The sequence below is a fragment of the Pan troglodytes genome, chromosome 7 (assembly GCF_028858775.2).
Source record: "Pan troglodytes isolate AG18354 chromosome 7, NHGRI_mPanTro3-v2.0_pri, whole genome shotgun sequence".
NCBI lineage: Eukaryota > Metazoa > Chordata > Mammalia > Primates > Hominidae > Pan > Pan troglodytes.
The window spans coordinates 107369209-107388151 of record NC_072405.2 but is presented as its reverse complement, the minus strand read 5'-3'; the positions used below and the strand labels follow the sequence as shown (position 1 = coordinate 107388151).

The 18943-nt window shown below is 38.2% G+C and overlaps 1 protein-coding gene across 4 annotated transcripts in view; it reads right to left on the bottom strand.

Moving 5' to 3' along the window:
* CPQ (carboxypeptidase Q) overlaps positions 1 to 18943 on the bottom strand; it is a 619593-nt gene that overhangs the window by 94095 nt on the left and 506555 nt on the right. For 2 of the 4 annotated variants that reach the window (XM_063816441.1, XM_054656908.2), the window contains one exon: positions 9085 to 9566. The exons of the other annotated variants lie outside the window; for them this stretch is intronic. In XM_063816441.1, the coding sequence (XP_063672511.1) occupies positions 9403 to 9566 (164 nt within the window). In that variant the 3' untranslated portion in view covers positions 9085 to 9402. Of the gene's footprint in view, positions 1 to 9084; positions 9567 to 18943 lie in introns of those variants that run through there. 4 annotated transcript variants of the gene reach the window in all.

Sequence of the window (18943 nt, the reverse complement as noted above, 5' to 3'; positions counted from 1 at the left end):
TCCAATTACACTTTAGATTCAGCTTGACACATTAAATAAGTGAACAAACCAACAAACCGAAATCAAGAACTCAAAGCCAAAACACTCCATTGTAAAATTTTGATAGAGATTATATTGACTCCATAGATAAATCTGGGGAAAATGAACATCTTTGCTACGGAGTCTTCCAAAACATGAATGTCATATTTCTCTAACTATTTAGCTCTACTTTAATATATTTTAATAAAGTTTGATAATTTTTATCCATAAAACAATCTCACATCTTATCATAAAATTTTTTTCTAGACTCTTTACATTATTATTATTTTTAGAGACAGGGTCTTCCTATGTTGCAGAGGCTGGCCTCGAACTCTTAGACTCAAGTGATTCTCCTGCCTCATCCCTCCCTAGTAGCTGGAACTACAGTAATGTTGGTGTGTGCCAATGAACACAGCTAACATTTTATATTATTTGAGGCAAATGTAAATGATATCTTTTTAGTTGCATTTTCTAAGTATTTGTCTAGAAATATTTTTCATTTTTTAAAATTTCTTTTCTTGAGCAAACTTCTTAAGCCCCATTTTTAATTATGATACTTTTTTGGTAGATTCTTTCGAATTTTCAATGTAGGCAATCATATTTGTCTACAAGTAGAAACAGTTTTCTTTCTTCCTTTCCATTGCTTATACATTTTCTCCTGTCTGTGGAAGCTAGAATATCCAAGTACTACCAAATAGAAGTAGTTACTGTGAACACCCTTAGTTTATTTCTTACCTTAAAAGGAATATTTTCAGCATTTCATGTTAATTATGATATTTCTTTAGCTTTTTTTGTAGACGCTTTTTATCTGGGTAAGGATGTCTTCTTTAATTTTTACCATAAATGGATTCCAGGTTTTATGTGACTCTTTTTCTGCATCTAGAGATGATTGGATAACTTTTCTCTTTTAAATTTGTTAATGTGATGAATTAAATTAACTGATATTCTAATGATAAACCAATCTTGCATATCTGGCAGAAACTCAACTTTGTCATCATTTATTCTCTTTTTCTTTCACTAATAGATGCAGTTTGTTAATATTTTGTTCAATTTTTTCATTTATAATCATGAGTGAAGTTGGCTTGTGATTTTTCCAAACTGTCCTTAATTAGATTTTGGTGTTAAGATTGTACTAGTCTCATAAAATGAGCTTAGAATTAATTAGTCCTTCTTCGATACTGTAAAATAATTTTGTAAAATTGAAATTATTTATTTAAAGTTTGGGAGAACTTACTTATAAAACTAAAGAATTTATGTGGTGGGGGGTACATTTTAAACTAGTGATTCAATTTATTTAATGTTTCTAGAGCTATTAAAATATGAAGTTTATTCATCAACTCATTTAAGTAATCACATTTTTTTTCTAAATATTGGTGCATTTATTCAAGATTCCAAATTATTGGCATAAAGCTTTTAATCAGTAATTTTCAGGATTTTCAAAGAGCCAAATCTTTGGCTTTGTTGATCCTTTCTACTGAAGGCTTGTGATCTATTTCACACACTTCTACTCATATTTATTGTTTAAGCCTTAATTCTTTATTTGGGTTTATTCTGCTATTTCTTAATTGGAGGAAAAAAAGTATAGCAGAATAAACCAAATAATTAGGGAATAAACAATAATCCCTAATTCTTTCTTTGGGTTTATTAGTTTATTTTAAAATTTTTATCATTTTGAACTGTAACTTTGCCTCTAAGAAACTGCCTACCTGCATCCTACAAGTTTTGATATGAAAGTGTTGTCTGTGTGTGAGCTGTTATTCAGTTGTACATATGTTTTAATTTTAATTATAATTCTTTCTGTAACTCCGTATTAGTCTGTTCTCACACTGCAAATAAACACATACCCAAGATTGGGTAATTTATAAAAGAGGTTTAATTGACTCACAGTTTCACATGGCTGGGAAGGCCTCACAATCATGGCTGAAGGCGAATGAGGAGCAAAGAGTCATGTCTTGCGTGGCGGCAGGCAAGAGAGCTTGTGTAAGGGAACTCCCCTTTATAAAACCATCAGATGAGACTTATTCACTATCATGAGAACAGCATGGGAAAGACCTTCCCCCATGATTCATTTACCTCCCACTGGGTCCCTCCCATGACATGTGGGAATTATGGAAGCTACAATTCAAGATGAGATTTGGGTGAGCACACAGCCAAACCATATCAGACTCATAAACTACTAAATAATTTCTTTATTTACTAAGTCATTTATTTATTTCAATGAGTCATATTTCTAATTTTCCAAACTTATATATGTTTTTAGTTGATTAGTGGCATTGTGGTCACAGAATATGATATCAAATTTGTTAAGCCTTTTTTTCTCATTCCATTTGGTGGGGGAGGTTGTTTTGTTGTTACACACTTTACCTCTCTTTTTTGTGGTTACCTGAGAAAATTTAACTTTCTTTTTTTTCTTTTTTTTTGAGATGGAGTCTCCCACTGTCGCCCAGGCTGGAGTGCAGTGGCATGATCTCAGCTCACTGCAACCTCTGCCTCCTGGGTTCAAATGATTGCGTGCTTCAGCCTCCCAAGTAGCTGGGACTACAGGTGCACACCACCATGCCTGACTAATTTTTGTGTGTGTATTTTTAGTAGAGACAGGGTTTGGCCATGTTGGCCAGGCTGGTCTTAAAAACTCCTGACCTCAAGCGATCCGCCCACCTCAGCCTCCTAAAGTACTGGGATTACAGGCATGAGCCAAGGCGCCTGGCCAGAAAATTTAACTTTCATATTTAACTTAGCAAAGCCTAAAGTTAGACAATATCTTTATCCTGTTCTAGAGCAATACAAATGAACCCACAGAAAAAGGCTATCTGGAACCCACAGAAGGGGCCAACTAGGTCAGGAGAAGGAAGGGGATGTTGGTCACACTTAGAATACTTACCAGACCAGTTTAAAGATGACTTCCAGAAACTATTTCTACATGACAGTTAGGCCCAGGCACGATGGGTCAACAGTGCCTCACTGGCAGGACAGCTGCAGAGGGACATCAGCAGAGACCCTCAGTTCTGGAGAAATAAGTGGCCGTCAGAGCTCACCTCCAGGTCAGTCGGACCTGTGGGGAACCAATGAACTGCAAGCAGGCACCCACAAGGGTGGATCCCATATGAGCTCCTAAATTTATTCTTTCTGCCCACTGCACAGACAAAATCAATTGCCTGAGACCATGGCATTGCAGTAAAGAAAGAGTTTAACTGACATGAGGCCAGCTATGCAGAAGAACTGGAGTTATCACTCAAATCAGTCTCCCTGAAGGGTCAGAGGTTAGGGTTTTTATGGACAGTTTTGTGGGTAGGGGACTGGGGAATGGGTGCAGCTGATTGGTTGGGAATGCCATCACATCACTGGAAGACTGTCCTTGTGCAGTGAGGCCACCTGTGGGCAGAGCCACAGGACCAGCTGAGTCATGAGTCCAGATGGGATCAGTCTGAAAAACATCTAAAAAAAAAAACTCCCCAGTCTTAGGTTCTACAACAGTGATACCTATAGAAGCAATTGGGGAAGTTATAAATCTTGGTACCTCTGGCCACATGACTCCTGAGCAGTAAGAAATTATAGAAACTATGCCTACATTTTAGCAGAACTTGGGCCTCTCCCATAATCCTAATCTTGTGGCCTTTCATTAGTCTTACAAAGGCAGTTTCAGCCATTGAACAGGGAGAGGGTTAGTTTCAGGGAGGGACTATTATCATTCTTGCTTCTAAGTTAAACTGTAAACTAAATTCCTCTCAAAGTTATCTTGGCCTATGTCCAGGAATGACCAAGGACAGCTTGGGGTTAGAAGTGAGATGGAGTCAACTAGGTCAGATTTTTCTTACTGTTATAATTTTGCAAAGGCAGTTTCAAAAGGACCTTAGAACACTAATTCCAGTAACTTCACTTGTTATTCACATGCTATTCCAGTGAAATATATTCTTTCCATCTTGTTTTCTTTTCAAATACCACCTTATTATTGTGGTTTTTATTTATTCTATGTTTGTTTAAAACGGTTATCACTTTCTTTGCTCTTAATTTCTGTCCAGTGGCCAGGATTAGGTGGTCAGTCAGAACAATAAGCCAAACTGAAAGTTAACAATCAAGCCTTAATCACTTACAGAAATAGTGTAAACAAGAGGCAAAAATAAGCACCAGCTTCCTAACGTTCCATTTTTTCCCCAGGGAATGGCAGTAGGCAAGGGTCAGATGAATCAGCTCAGACAGGGAAAATCATCTCACTACCAAAGAGCCCTGAACAAATGACTCCTGACATTTTATGGTCCAGGGGACTGACAGAAGGGAGTAGGGGAAGTCTAGGACTAGAAAAGTACTGGGTCAGAGTGGATGAAAGTATCTTGGTCATAAGATAAGGAGGCCTTGAATGGAGGTGTTTGGGTGAGGAATGGGTGGCTGCCCTAGGCGGCCTGAGTCCTTGACTGCAGCTCCTTCTGGAAAACTGTAACCCACTGGCAGAGCACTAAGTCAGCTGTGGAAAGGTGTATTAGTCTGTTTTCATGCTGCTGATAAAGACATACCCGAAACTGGGTAATGTATAAGGAAAAGGAGGTTTAATAGACTCACAGTTCCACATGGCTGGGGAGGCCTCATAATCACAGCAGAAGGTGAAAGGCACGTCTCACATGGTGGCAGACAAATGAGAGCTTGTGCAGGAAAGCTCCCCTTTATAAAACCATCAGATCTCATGAGACTTATTCACTATCATGAGAACAGCACAGGAAAGACCTGCCCCCATGATTCAATTACCTCCCACCAGGTCCCTCCCACAACACATGGGAATTGAGGATGACATTTGGGTGGGGACACAATCAAACCACATCAAGGGGGCAGCTTTCTCCCAGTAGCGCCTGCCAGGCAAAGCCTTTGTAATGCCTAAAGTCAGGCCTGGAAAGTCACATACAGATTTTGATTTTGGCCTGGAGTCAATCTCCTCACTTCTTGTATATTAGTGTCCACTCTATAATCATTTAATTTTGCCTAAAGGACACTTTTTCTAATTTCCTGTAGTGAAGACCTGCTGGTAGTAAACTCTTTCACTTTTTTTTTCTTTTTTTTTTTTCTGAGACAGAGTCTCACTCTGTTGCCCAGACTGGAGTGCAGTGACATGATCTTGGCTCTCTGCAACCTCTGCCTCCCAGGTTCAAGCGATTCTCCTGCCTCAGCTCCCTAGTAGCTGGGATTACAGGCACGTGCCACTATACCCAGCTAATTTTTGTATTTTTTTTAGTAGAGATGGGGTTTTGCCATGTTGGCCTGGCTGGTCTTGAACTCCTGACCTCAGGTGATCCACCCGCCTCACCCTCCAAAGTGCTGGGATTACAGGCATGAGCCACCATGCCTGGCCAACTCTTTCACTTTTTAATCTGAAAAATATCCTTACTTTGTCCTTGTTTTCAAAAGATATTTTCCCTGAGCACAAAGTTGTTAGGTTGATAATTGTTGTCTCTCAGCATGTGGAAGATCTTCTGGCTTGCATTGTTGCTGTTAAGAAGTTAGCTAAAAGTCCAATTGTTGCTTTTTTCAAGATAGTCCATCTCTTCTCTCTTACTTCAAAGAGCTTCTTTTGTCTCTTCTGGTCTGTAGTTTCTCTAAAATACGTCTTTTTATTTATTCTGTTTGGGATTCACTGGGTTTCTTGATTTTGTGTATCTCAATTCTGGAAAATTTTGATTTATTATGTCTTCAGATAATTATTTGTCCCATTTTCTTTTTTCTGAAACCTGATTAAACACATTAGACAATATAACTCTATCCTTCATATTTCTTAACCTTTCATTTATATTTTCCATTCTTTGTCTTTCTGTGCTAAATTCTCATAAATTTCATCACTATTGTTTTGCAGTTTACTAACTCTCATTAAATTGGTTAAATTTGTCCCCTAATTTAAAAATTTCACTGAGTATAATTTATATTCCCTAAAGTTCTATTTGGTTCTTTCTACAATATGCTTGGTCATTTTTTTTTTATGGTCCCATGCTCTCTATTCTACTTTCAAACTCTTCTTTGACTTCCTTGAAATAATGGACATAGCTTAAATAATTTTAACCTAAAAATTCCAATATCAGAGGACACTGTGGGTTAATTCTTTATCTTTTTTTGTTTGCTCTTGCTCAGAATGCTGTGATTCTTTTTTTTCCCCTTTTTGTTGTGAGTTAATATTTTATCTAACTTTACAAGTGGGAATTTCTTCAGACCCTCTACTTAGCTTTTACTCAATCATGGTAACTTTCCTTGCAGACCTGAGAGTTATTTTTGTTCACCACTGTATTGAGGTATAATATTTTGGGGTCTCATTTTTGTTGGAGTTCTATAGTATCCTTAATGTGGCAGAATCTGGAATTTGTCTACAATCTCCTGATCTCTGAATGGAATTTAAGTTTACCACATTCCTTAAACTTTTTCAAAGAGAAAGCTTGTTCAATGTTCTATGTATCTCCAAATGACCAACAAACTTATAAAAACATGCTCAACATCACTAATTATCAAGAAAATGCAAATCGAAACCACAAGGAGATACCACCTTACTGCAGTCAGAATGGTCATTATTATTATTTTTGAGACAGAGTCTTGCTGTCACCCAGGCTGGAGTGCAGTGGCATGATCACAGGTCACTGCAACCGTGACCTCCTGGGCTCAAGAGATCCTCCCACCTCAGCTTCCCAAGTAGCTGGGACCACAGATGCATGCCACCATGCCTGGCTAATTTATTTTTATGTTTATTTTTTGTACAGTAAAGGTCTCACAATATTGTCCAGGCTGGTCTTGAACTCCTGAACTGAAGCAATCTTCCTGCATTCCAAAAGTTCTGGGATTACAGGCACGAGCCACCATGCCTGGCCCCAGAATGCCCATTATTATAAAGTCAAAAAACAATAGATGTTGACTGGATGTGGTAAGAAGGGACTGCTTATACACTATTGGTGGGAATGTAAATTAGTACAACCTCTATGGAAAACAGTATAGAGATTTCCCAAAGAACCAAAAGTATATCTACCATGCTATCCAACAACCCCATTACTGGGTATCTACCCAAAGGAAAATAAGTCATTATATCAAAAGACACTGGCATACATATGTTTATCGCAACACAATTCACAGTTGAATAGGTATAGAACCAACCTAACTGCCCATCAAGTGATGAGTGGATGAAGAAAATGTGGTATATGTACACCATGGAACACTGCTGAGTAAGCTATAAACAAGAATGAAATGTTTTTTGCAGCAACTTGGATGGAGCTAGAGGCCATTATTCTAAGTGAAGTAACTCAGGAATGGAAAACTGAATACTGTATGTTCTCACTTATAAGTGGGAGCTAAGCTATGGGTATACAAAGGCATACAGAGTGCTATAACGGACATTGGAGACTCAGAAGCAGGGAGGATGAGAGGGAGGTGAGGGATAAAAAAACTATATATTGGATACAATGCACGCTAGTTGGGTGAGGAGTGCACTAAAATCTCAGGTTTTACCACTATACAATTCATCCGTGTAACAAAAACCATTTGTACCTAAAAAGCTATTGGAATTAAAAAATATATATGTTTTTAAGGCTGAGCGCAGTGGCTCATGCATGTAATCCCAGCACTTTGGGAGGCTGAGGCAGGCTGATCGCTGGAGTCCAGGAGTTCAAGACCATCCTGGGCAATGTGGCGAAACCCCATCTCTACAAACAAACAAACAAACAAAAAACACAAAAAAATTTAGCACCCTTTGGTCCCAGCTACTCAGGAGGCTGAAATGGGAGGATCACCTGAGCCTGGGAGGTGGAGGTTGCAGTGAACCAAGATCGCACCACTGCACTCCGGCCTGGGCAACAGAGTACACACACACACACACACACACACACACACATATGTATATATATATATATTTAAAAGTTTAAAAACCTTTTAAAAGCAAAAAATATTCTATGTATCTCTTGGTATATAGTCTTTCGATACTTAGTCTTTTGTCTAATATTCTTGTTAATCAGTTCATTCATATATTTAATAAGATGTTTCTCAAATATCTAGCATTTTTAGTCATCTTCAGTGTAAGGGTCAGAGTACTGGTGTGCTACTTCATCAGAAATGAAAGATCCCACTCTTTCAATCATTTTATTATCATTAATACAATTGATGCTTTGTCCTCTCCTTCTGAAAATCCAATTACACACATATTAGACAACTTGATATTGTATCACAATTCTTGGATGATTCACTCTGGCATTTTGGTTTTTTTTTACTCTTTCTTCTCTTTTTGGATAATTTCCATTGGCCTACATACAAGTCCACTAATGCTTTCTGCAGCCTTGTCCAATTGGCTGATGAGTCTGACAAAAAAATTTTATATCTCTGACATTGCATTTTTTAACATTTGTATTTGACTCCATTTTATGGTTTCCAGCTCTGCTGAAATTCCCCTTCTGTTCATGTGTGTAGTCCATTTTTCTTACTAGACATTTAACATAATCATCATAGTTAGGTTAAACTCCTCTGATCGTTCAAACTTCTAGGTCATCTCTTAGTCTTGTTCTCTTAATTGCTTTATCTCTTGACAATAAGTTTATTTCTTCTTCTTCTTTTTTCGGTGTGTCTTGTAATTTTTTATTGAATATTGGATGTTGTGTGAGGCAGAATAGTAGAAATTGGCTCCAGAGAGGATGGGGATTAATGTTTTTGCTCTAGACGACTCTGTAAATATTATTGAGCCTCTCTGAGCTCCAACCATGTCATCAGCAAATTGTGAATAAGCCCCAACTTCATGGAAATGTTGTGTAAAATAACAAAACATAAATGCAAAATAGCATTATTATTTATCTAGTGACAGACCCTAGTATTTACCTTTAATAAGGCAATTGAATTATACATTCTTGATTTTTTCCCCAAATGATATCCTTTTTTTCTATAAATTAAAAAATTCCAAAGCTCATTTTTAAAATTCACATAATATAAAAATATACAAATTAGAAAGTCAAATGCCTCCATATATTCAATTAAGAGCATACTAAAGTTGAGTAATTCCTCTACTCCTTCAATAAATAATATAAACCATAATATTTTCGTATTTAATGTTCATAAATGAACACATAAAAATCAGAGATCTTCCAAAAATTTATTAAGTGTTTACTTTTAAAGTGGAAACAATGTTTTTAAGAGGTGATATAAAGAAATGCCCCCACTGTGATCCCTACCATATGTTGATTCTATGTGGTGGGAGGGAGGGGAGAATGATTCCTTTTTCTAGAATCAGAGAATTTGGAAAGTATCAAGAAAGATAATAACAGAAAGCATGAAATAGAGTTGTGCTTTGAAGATGAATTAGATGAAATTGTTATGTGAAGAGGAGTTTTCCAAAGTTGCAGACCCAGGATTCCTGGCCAGAAGCATGAAAACGTTTCTTTCTTACTGTTTCTAGGACCTAGGCAGCATTTCTTCCATGTCTGCAACAACATAAGAAACAACAGCCCAAACAGCAGCAGCAACATTCATCTGCTTTGGATCCATGACAGTCATGGTGTCTCCGTGGGAGTGATGGAAGAAGAAATACTTGTATAAGTCATCAAGTAGACTGGCTCCTGGGGATAAAAGAGGAAGAATTCTTAGTGGAGTATTTTGACAGACACTGCTGAATACACACCTCTCCCCCTTCACTTTTGCCTGCTCCTATTATACAGTCTGCAATAGCAAAATAATTACTTTTCAAGGCTCTCTTGCTGCAAGAAGTGTCCATGTGTCACCATTCTGATGACTATGATGTGAGTAGCCAGCTGTGGATGAGTTCTAGAAAAGCCTTTAACTTCGTTGACAAAGAGTTGGGAAAATATCCCTAATGCTGCATTAAAGGCAGATGAGAACTTTGGAGCTGCATGGGACAAAAAGCCCCTAAACTAAAAATGGCAGAGTGGAAGTAGCCTGCATTTGGAAAATATTGCTAACTGTCTCAACAAGCTCTGCACCGCCTTCTTCTGGATTTCCTGTGATATAAGGGAAAATAAACTTTTTTTTTTTAATTTTTTATTATACTTTAAGTTTTAGGGTACATGTGCACACTGTGCAGGTTAGTTACATATGTATACATGTGCCATGCTGGTGTGCTGCACCCACTAACTCGTCATCTAGCATTAGGTATATCTCCTAATGCTATCCCTCCCCCCTCCCCCCTCCCCACCATAGTCCCCAGAGTGTGATATTCCCCTTCCTATGTCCATGTGATCTCATTGTTCAATTCCCACCTATGAGTGAGAATATGCGGTGTTTGGTTTTTTGTTCTTGCGATAGTTTACTGAGAATGATGGTTTCCAGTTTCATCCATGTCCCTACAAAGGACATGAACTCATCATTTTTTATGGCTGCATAGTATTCCATGGTGTATATGTGCCACATTTTCTTAATCCAGTCTATCATTGTTGGACATTTGGGTTGGTTCCAAGTCTTTGCTATTGTGAATAATGCCGCAATAAACATACGTGTGCATGTGTCTTTATAGCAGCATGATTTATAGTCATTTGGGTATATACCCAGTAATGGGATGGCTGGGTCAAATGGTATTTCTAGTTCTAGGTCCCTGAGGAATCGCCACACTGACTTCCACAATGGTTGAACTAGTTTACAGTCCCACCAACAGTGTAAAAGTGTTCCTATTTCTCCACATCCTCTCCAGCACCTGTTGTTTCCTGACTTTTGAATGATTGCCATTCTAACTGGTGTGAGATGATATCTCATAGTGGTTTTGATTTGCATTTCTCTGATGGCCAGTGATGATGAGCATTTTTTCATGTGTTTTTTGGCTGCATAAATGTCTTCTTTGAGAAGTGTCTGTTCATGTCCTTCGCCCACTTTTTGATGGGGTTGTTTGTTTTTTTCTTGTAAATTTGTTTGAGTTCATTGTAGATTCTGGATATTAGCCCTTTGTCAGATGAGTAGGTTGCGAAAATTTTCTCCCATGTTGTAGGTTGCCTGTTCACTCTGATGGTAGTTTCTTTTGCTGTGCAGAAGCTCCTTAGTTTAATTAGATCCCATTTGTCAATTTTGGCTTTTGTTGCCATTGCTTTTGGTGTTTTGGACATGAAGTCCTTGCCCACGTCTATGTCCTGAATGGTAATGCCTAGGTTTTCTTCTAGGGTTTTTATGGTTTTAGGTCTAACGTTTAAATCTTTAATCCATCTTGAATTGATTTTTGTATAAGGTGTAAGGAAGGGATCCAGTTTCAGCTTTTTACATATGGCTAGCCAGTTTTCCCAGCACCATTTATTAAATAGGGAATCCTTTCCCCATTGCTTGTTTTTCTCAGGTTTGTCAAAGATCAGATAGTTGTAGGTAAGTGGCGTTATTTCTGAGGGCTCTGTTCTGTTCCATTGATCTATATCTCTGTTTTGGTACCAGTACCATGCTGTTTTGGTTACTGTAGCCTTGTAGTATAGTTTGAAGTCAGGTAGTGTGATGCCTCCAGCTTTGTTCTTTTGGCTTAGGATTGACTTGGCGATGCGGGCTCTTTTTTGGTTCCATATGAACTTTAAAGTAGTTTTTTCCAATTCTGTGAAGAAAGTCATTGGTAGCTTGATGGGGATGGCATTGAATCTGTAAATTACCTTGGGCAGTATGGCCATTTTCACGATATTGATTCTTCCTACCCATGAGCATGGAATGTTCTTCCATTTGTTTGTATCCTCTTTTATTTCCTTGAGCAGTGGTTTGTAGTTCTCCTTGAAGAGGTGCTTCACATCCCTTGTAAGTTGGATTCCTAGGTATTTTATTCTCTTTGAAGCAATTGTGAATGGGAGTTCACTCATGATTTGGCTCTCTGTTTGTCTGTTATTGGTGTATAGGAATGCTTGTGATTTTTGTACATTGATTTTGTATCCTGAGACTTTGCTGAAGTTGCTTATCAGCTTAAGGAGATTTTGGGCTGAGACGATGCGGTTTTCTAGATAAACAATCATGTCGTCTGCAAACAGGGACAATTTGACTTCCTCTTTTCCTAATTGAATACCCTTTATTTCCTTCTCCTGCCTGATTGCCCTGGCCAGAACTTCCAACACTATGTTGAATAGGAGCGGTGAGAGAGGGCATCCCTGTCTTGTGCCAGTTTTCAAAGGGAATGCTTCCAGTTTTTGCCCATTCAGTATGATATTGGCTGTGGGTTTGTCATAGATAGCTCTTATTATTTTGAAATACGTCCCATCAATACCTAATTTATTGAGAGTTTTTAGCATGAAGGGTTGTTGAATTTTGTCAAAGGCTTTTTCTGCATCTATTGAGATAATCATGTGGTTTTTGTCTTTGGCTCTGTTTATATGCTGGATTACATTTATTGATTTGCGTATATTGAACCAGCCTTGCATCCCAGGGATGAAGCCCACTTGATCATGGTGGATAAGCTTTTTGATGTGCTGCTGGATTCGGTTTGCCAGTATTTTATTGAGGATTTTTGCATCAATGTTCATCAATGATATTGGTCTAAAATTCTCTTTTTTGGTTGTGTCTCTGCCCGGCTTTGGTATCAGAATGATGCTGGCCTCATAAAATGAGTTAGGGAGGATTCCCTCTTTTTCTATTGATTGGAATAGTTTCAGAAGGAATGGCACCAGTTCCTCCTTGTACCTCTGGTAGAATTCGGCTGTGAATCCATCTGGTCCTGGACTCTTTTTGGTTGGTAAACTATTGATTATTGCCACAATTTCAGCTCCTGTTATTGGTGTATTCAGAGATTCAACTTCTTCCTGGTTTAGTCTTGGGAGAGTGTATGTGTCGAGGAATGTATCCATTTCTTCTAGATTTTCTAGTTTATTTGCATAGAGGTGTTTGTAGTATTCTCTGATGGTAGTTTGTATTTCTGTGGGATCGGTGGTGATATCCCCTTTATCATTTTTTATTGTATCTATTTGATTCTTCTCTCTTTTTTTATTTATTAGTCTTGCTAGCGGTCTATCAATTTTGTTGATCCTTTCAAAAAACCAGCTCCTGGATTCATTGATTTTTTGAAGGGTTTTTTGTGTCTCTATTTCCTTCAGTTCTGCTCTGATTTTAGTTATTTCTTGCCTTCTGCTAGCTTTTGAATGTGTTTGCTCTTGGTTTTCTAGTTCTTTTAATTGTGATGTTAGGGTGTCAATTTTGGATCTTTCCTGCTTCCTCTTGTGGGCATTTAGTGCTATAAATTTCCCTCTACACACTGCTTTGAATGCGTCCCAGAGATTCTGGTATGTTGTGTCTTTGTTCTCGTTGGTTTCAAAGAACATCTTTATTTCTGCCTTCATTTCGTTATGTACCCAGTAGTCATTCAGGAGCAGGTTGTTCAGTTTCCATGTAGTTGAGCGGCTTTGAGTGAGATTCTTAATCCTCAGTTCTAGTTTGATTGCACTGTGGTCTGAGAGATAGTTTGTTATAATTTCTGTTCTTTTACATTTGCTGAGGAGAGCTTTACTTCCAAGTATGTGGTCAATTTTGGAATAGGTGTGGTGTGGTGCTGAAAAAAATGTATATTCTGTTGATTTGGGGTGGAGAGTTCTGTAGATGTCTATTAGGTCCGCTTGGTGCAGAGCTGAGTTCAATTCCTGGGTATCCTTGTTGACTTTCTGTCTCGTTGATCTGTCTAATGTTGACAGTGGGGTGTTAAAGTCTCCCATTATTAATGTGTGGGAGTCTAAATCTCTTTGTAGGTCACTCAGGACTTGCTTTATGAATCTGGGTGCTCCTGTATTGGGTGCATATATATTTAGGATAGTTAGCTCCTCTTGTTGAATTGATCCCTTTACCATTATGTAATGGCCTTCTTTGTCTCTTTTGATCTTTGTTGGTTTAAAGTCTGTTTTATCAGAGACTAGGATTGCAACCCCTGCCTTTTTTTGTTTTCCATTTGCTTGGTAGATCTTCCTCCATCCTTTTATTTTGAGCCTATGTGTGTCTCTGCATGTGAGATGGGTTTCCTGAATACAGCACACTGATGGGTCTTGACTCTTTATCCAACTTGCCAGTCTGTGTCTTTTAATTGGAGAATTTAGTCCATTTACATTTAAAGTTAATATTGTTATGTGTGAATTTGATCCTGTCATTATGATGTTAGCTGGTGATTTTGCTCGTTAGTTGATGCAGTTTCTTCCTAGTCTCGATGGTCTTTACATTTTGGCATGATTTTGCAGTGGCTGGTACCGGTTGTTCCTTTCCATGTTTAGTGCTTCCTTCAGGAGCTCTTTTCGGGCAGGCCTGGTGGTGACAAAATCGGTCAGCATTTGCTTGTCTGTAAAGTATTTTATTTCTCCTTCACTTATGAAGCTTAGTTTGGCTGGATATGAAATTCTGGGTTGAAAATTCTTTTCTTTAAGAATGTTGAATATTGGCCCCCACTCTCTTCTGGCTTGTAGGGTTTCTGCCGAGAGATCCGCTGTTAGTCTGATGGGCTTCCCTTTGAGGGTAACCCGACCTTTCTGTCTGGCTGCCCTTAATATTTTTTCCTTCATTTCAACTTTGGTGAATCTGACAATTATGTGTCTTGGAGTTGCTCTTCTTGAGGGGTATCTTTGTGGCGTTCTCTGTATTTCCTGAATCTGAACGTTGGCCTGCCTTGCTAGATTGGGGAAGTTCTCCTGGATAATATCCTGCAGAGTGTTTTCCAACTTGGTTCCATTCTCCGCATCACTTTCAGGTACACCAATCAGACGTAGATTTGGTCTTTTCACATCGTCCCATATTTCTTGGAGGCTTTGCTCATTTCTTTTCATTCTTTTTTCTCTAAACTTCCCTTCTCGCTTCATTTCATTCATTTCATCTTCCATTGCTGATACCCTTTCTTCCAGTTGATTGCATTGGCTCCTGAGGCTTCTGCATTCTTCACTAGTTCTCGAGCCTTGGTTTTCAGCTCCATCAGCTCCTTTAAGCACTTCTCTGTATTGGTTATTCTAGTTATACATTCATCTAAATTTTTTTCAAAGTTTTCAACTTCTTTGCCTTTGGTTTGAATATCCTCCCGTAGCTCAGAGTAATTTGATCGTCTGAAGTCTTCTTCTCTCAGCTCATCAAAATCATTCTCCATCCAGCTTTGTTCCGTTGCTGGTGAGGAACTGCGTTCCTTTGGAGGAGGAGAGGCACTCTGCGTTTTAGAGTTTCCAGTTTTTCTGTTCTGTTTTTTCCCCATCTTTGTGGTTTTATCTACTTTTGGTCTTTGATGATGGTGATGTACAGATGGGTTTTCGGTGTGGATGTCCTTTCTGTTTGTTAGTTTTCCTTCTAACAGACAGGACCCTCAGCTGCAGGTCTGTTGGAATACCCTGCCATGTGAGGTGTCAGTGTGCCCCTGCTGGGGGGTGCCTCCCAGTTAGGCTGCTCGGGGGTCAGGGGTCAGGGACCCACTTGAGGAGGCAGTCTGCCCGTTCTCAGATTTCCAGCTGCGTGCTGGGAGAACCACTGCTCTCTTCAAAGCTGTCAGACAGGGACATTTAAGTCTGCAGAGGTTACTGTTGTCTTTTTGTTTGTCTGTGCCCTGCCCCCAGAGGTGGAGCCTACAGAGGCAGGCAGGCCTCCTTGAGCTGTGGTGGGCTCCACCCAGTTCGAGCTTCCCGGCTGCTTTGTTTACCTAAGCAAGCCTGGGCAATGGCGGGCGCCCCTCCCCCAGCCTCGCTGCCGCCTTGCAGTTTGATCTCAGACTGCTGTGCTGGCAATCAGCGAGATTCCGTAGGCATAGGACCCTCCGAGCCAGGTGTGGGATATAGTCTCGTGGTGCGCCGTTTTTTAAGCCGGTCTGAAAAGCGCAATATTCGGGTGGGAGTGACCCGATTTTCCAGGTGCGTCCATCACCCCTTTCTTTGATTCGGAAAGGGAACTCCCTGACCCCTTGCGCTTCCCAGGTGAGGCAATGCCTCGCCCTGCTTCGGCTCGCGCACGGTGTGCGCACCCACTGGCCTGCGCCCACTGTCTGGCACTCCCTAGTGAGATGAACCCGGTACCTCAGATGGAAATGCAGAAATCACCCGTCTTCTGCATCGCTCACGCTGGGAGCTGTAGACCGGAGCTGTTCCTATTCGGCCATCTTGGGTCCTCCTCCGAAAATAAACTTTTATTTGTATAAGTAACTGAGACAAATGCCTCATATTTATAAAAAGACAGTATCTTCACGTTTGCAAATTATGTACCTTCCTGGATACAAAGGAAAGTCAATACCCCTTTGTTCAAGTTTTCCTTCTCAAATCGTCCATTTACTTCCCAGAGTTATAACATCCCCAGCAACCTCCAAGGGCACCAGCAGGAGTCTCTGCCCCGCTTCAAAGCTTTCTTCTCATTCAAGTGTGAAGCTTTTTGCTAGTTTCAGTCATGGATCATAGCCTCAGGGAAACTTCACTGTCTCTTATTTATCCTTGAAAACCTACTAGACCCATCTTATGGATTCTAGTTTCAGTTCTTTAGCCTCTAGCTAGCTTGATTGATTGGTTGGTTGACTGTTTTATTGTGAAATATACCATACACACATAAGATTGTACAGAACATAAATGTATATTATAAAGGGTGAAAATAATAAGTATATATATGTCCATAATTAATGCAAGAATGATATTACCAGTATCTTGGAAACCCATTTATGACACCCCTGCCCATTGCAGATCTTTTCCTCCCTCCAGAGGTACCCACTAGCCTGTCTTGCCTCTTAATTACTCCTTGCTTTTCTACAGTTTTACCACTTCATACTTTACCACATATATGTATATGCCTATATATAACAATTATACGTGTACAGATATACAGTTTAATATTGCCTACTTTTGAACCATATCCTCCAGATATATTTCTTTAGCTTGCTTTTTCCATTCAAACATATATAAGATTTATCTATGCTGTTGTGTATAGCTGTAGTATTTTCATGTTTTATTGCAGTATATTACCTCTTTGTATTTATTTATCCATTTTACCAACAATGGTCATTTAGGTGGTTTCCAGTTTTCTATTACGTGCTGCTACCAACACTCTCAAGGCTTTGAATGTAGGAGTGGTTTGCTGGGCTATAGAGTATGTTTGTGTTCAATTTTACCAAGCAATTCCAAAATGTTTTCCTTTTCAATTTACACTTACACTGTTAGTATATGAGTCATTCTCTTGCTTCACATAGTCTACAGCACTTGATATTGTCAATCTAATTTTTGTAAATTTGGTGAGTGTGAAATGCTAACATTTCATTTTCAGTTTTAAAAGAAACTAATTGTGAGATTAATTATGTTTTTACATGTGGATTTTTTTGTCATTTATGTGTGTTTTCTCTTTTGTGAAGTTCTTGTTCATGCATTTTGCCCATTTTTCAATGGATTTGTCTTTTTCGTATTGACTTGTAAGAGTTCTTGGCATAATTTAGGCACTTCTGTTAGTAAGTTTGTATATATCATTTCCCAGTTTGTGGCTCATCTCTTTACCCTGTTTAGTGTGTGTTTTGATGAATAAGTGTTTTTACTTTCAATGTAGTTGGATTTATGAATATTTTCCTGTAAGATCCATACTGTTTATGTCTTAAGAAGTCCTTCCTTACCCTAATATTACAAAGATATTCTCTGAAATTCTATTCTAAATTTTAAAAATATTTTATTTTCATTTTTAAGTTCTCCACCCATCCAGAATAGGAAATGATTTTTGTGTTGGGTGTGAGGTAGGATTCTATTTTCAGTTTTCCATTGCCTAGAAACATTTATTCATTAGTAGTACATCCTCTTTCTCCACTGATCTGCGGTACGGATTGTGCCATATTAAGTTTCCTTATATGTTTATTTTGGGGCTTTCTAATTGTTTCAGTGATCTATTTGTCTATCTCTGCAACAATGCCACACTATCTTAATTGCTATTACTTTAGAATCCTTGATATCTGTTAGGGCAAATTCCTTCACTTTCTCTTCCTTCTTCTTCAGGAGTGTTTTGATTATTCAGAACCATTTGCTCTTTCAGATAAATTTTAGAATCATTTAAATATACTCCAAAAGTATTTTTGGATTTTGATCAGAATTGTGGTAATATCTATTTTAAATTGGGGGGAACCTAACATCTTTTTATTGGAATATTGTGTTCTTATCCATGAAAATGGTGTGTTTATATATGTTTCTATTTGTCTTCTTAATGTCTTTAAAGTTTTATAACAGTTTTACATCCCTTTTGTTCATTTTCTTTGATGGCTTATATATTTTGTTGCTATTGTAAATTTTCATTTTGAAAAACCTACATTTTCTGTTTGTGGCTCTCCAGTTTTAGTATCAAGGATGTATCTGATGCATAACATGGTTTTCCTTCTTTTTTTTATACATTCTGGGATAGTTTGTGTAAGATTAGAATTATTTATTTCCTGGTTATTTTGTAGAACTTTTAACAAAGCCATCAAAGTCTGATGTTTTCTTTATGATAACAATTTTAACTAATGATTCAATTTCTTTCATGGTTATTGGCTTATTCAGGTTTTGTACTTATTCTTGAATTAACTATGGAAATTACATTTGTCTAGGAATTTGTGAGTTTTGCCTAAATGCTCAAAATAATTGGCATGAAGTTGTCAGTAATATCCTGTTTTTAATTTTAGTTGATGTCTGCAGCATCTATAGTGATGCCCTCTTTTTCATTCTTGATGTTGATTATCAGTGTCTTCTCTGTTTTTTTTTTTTTTAAATCTTGCTTGCAGTTTGTCAGTTTTATTAATAATTTGAAGAAAAAGAAAAAATGATGACTTTCATTTTTTGGATACTTTCTATTATTTAGTAGTTGTTCTTCCATTGATTTCTGCTCTTAAGTTTATATTATGCTTATATTATTTTACTCCTCCTTTCTTTGGATTTATTTGCTTTTCTTTTTCTAATTTTTGGAGTTAAACACTCACTTTATTACTCTGCAGACGTACTTTGTCTCTAGCATAAGCAGTAAGGCTATAATCTTCCCTCAATACTGCTTTAGCTGTATCTCACCAGTTCCCATTAGTAGTTTCATGACAATTCAGTTCTAAATA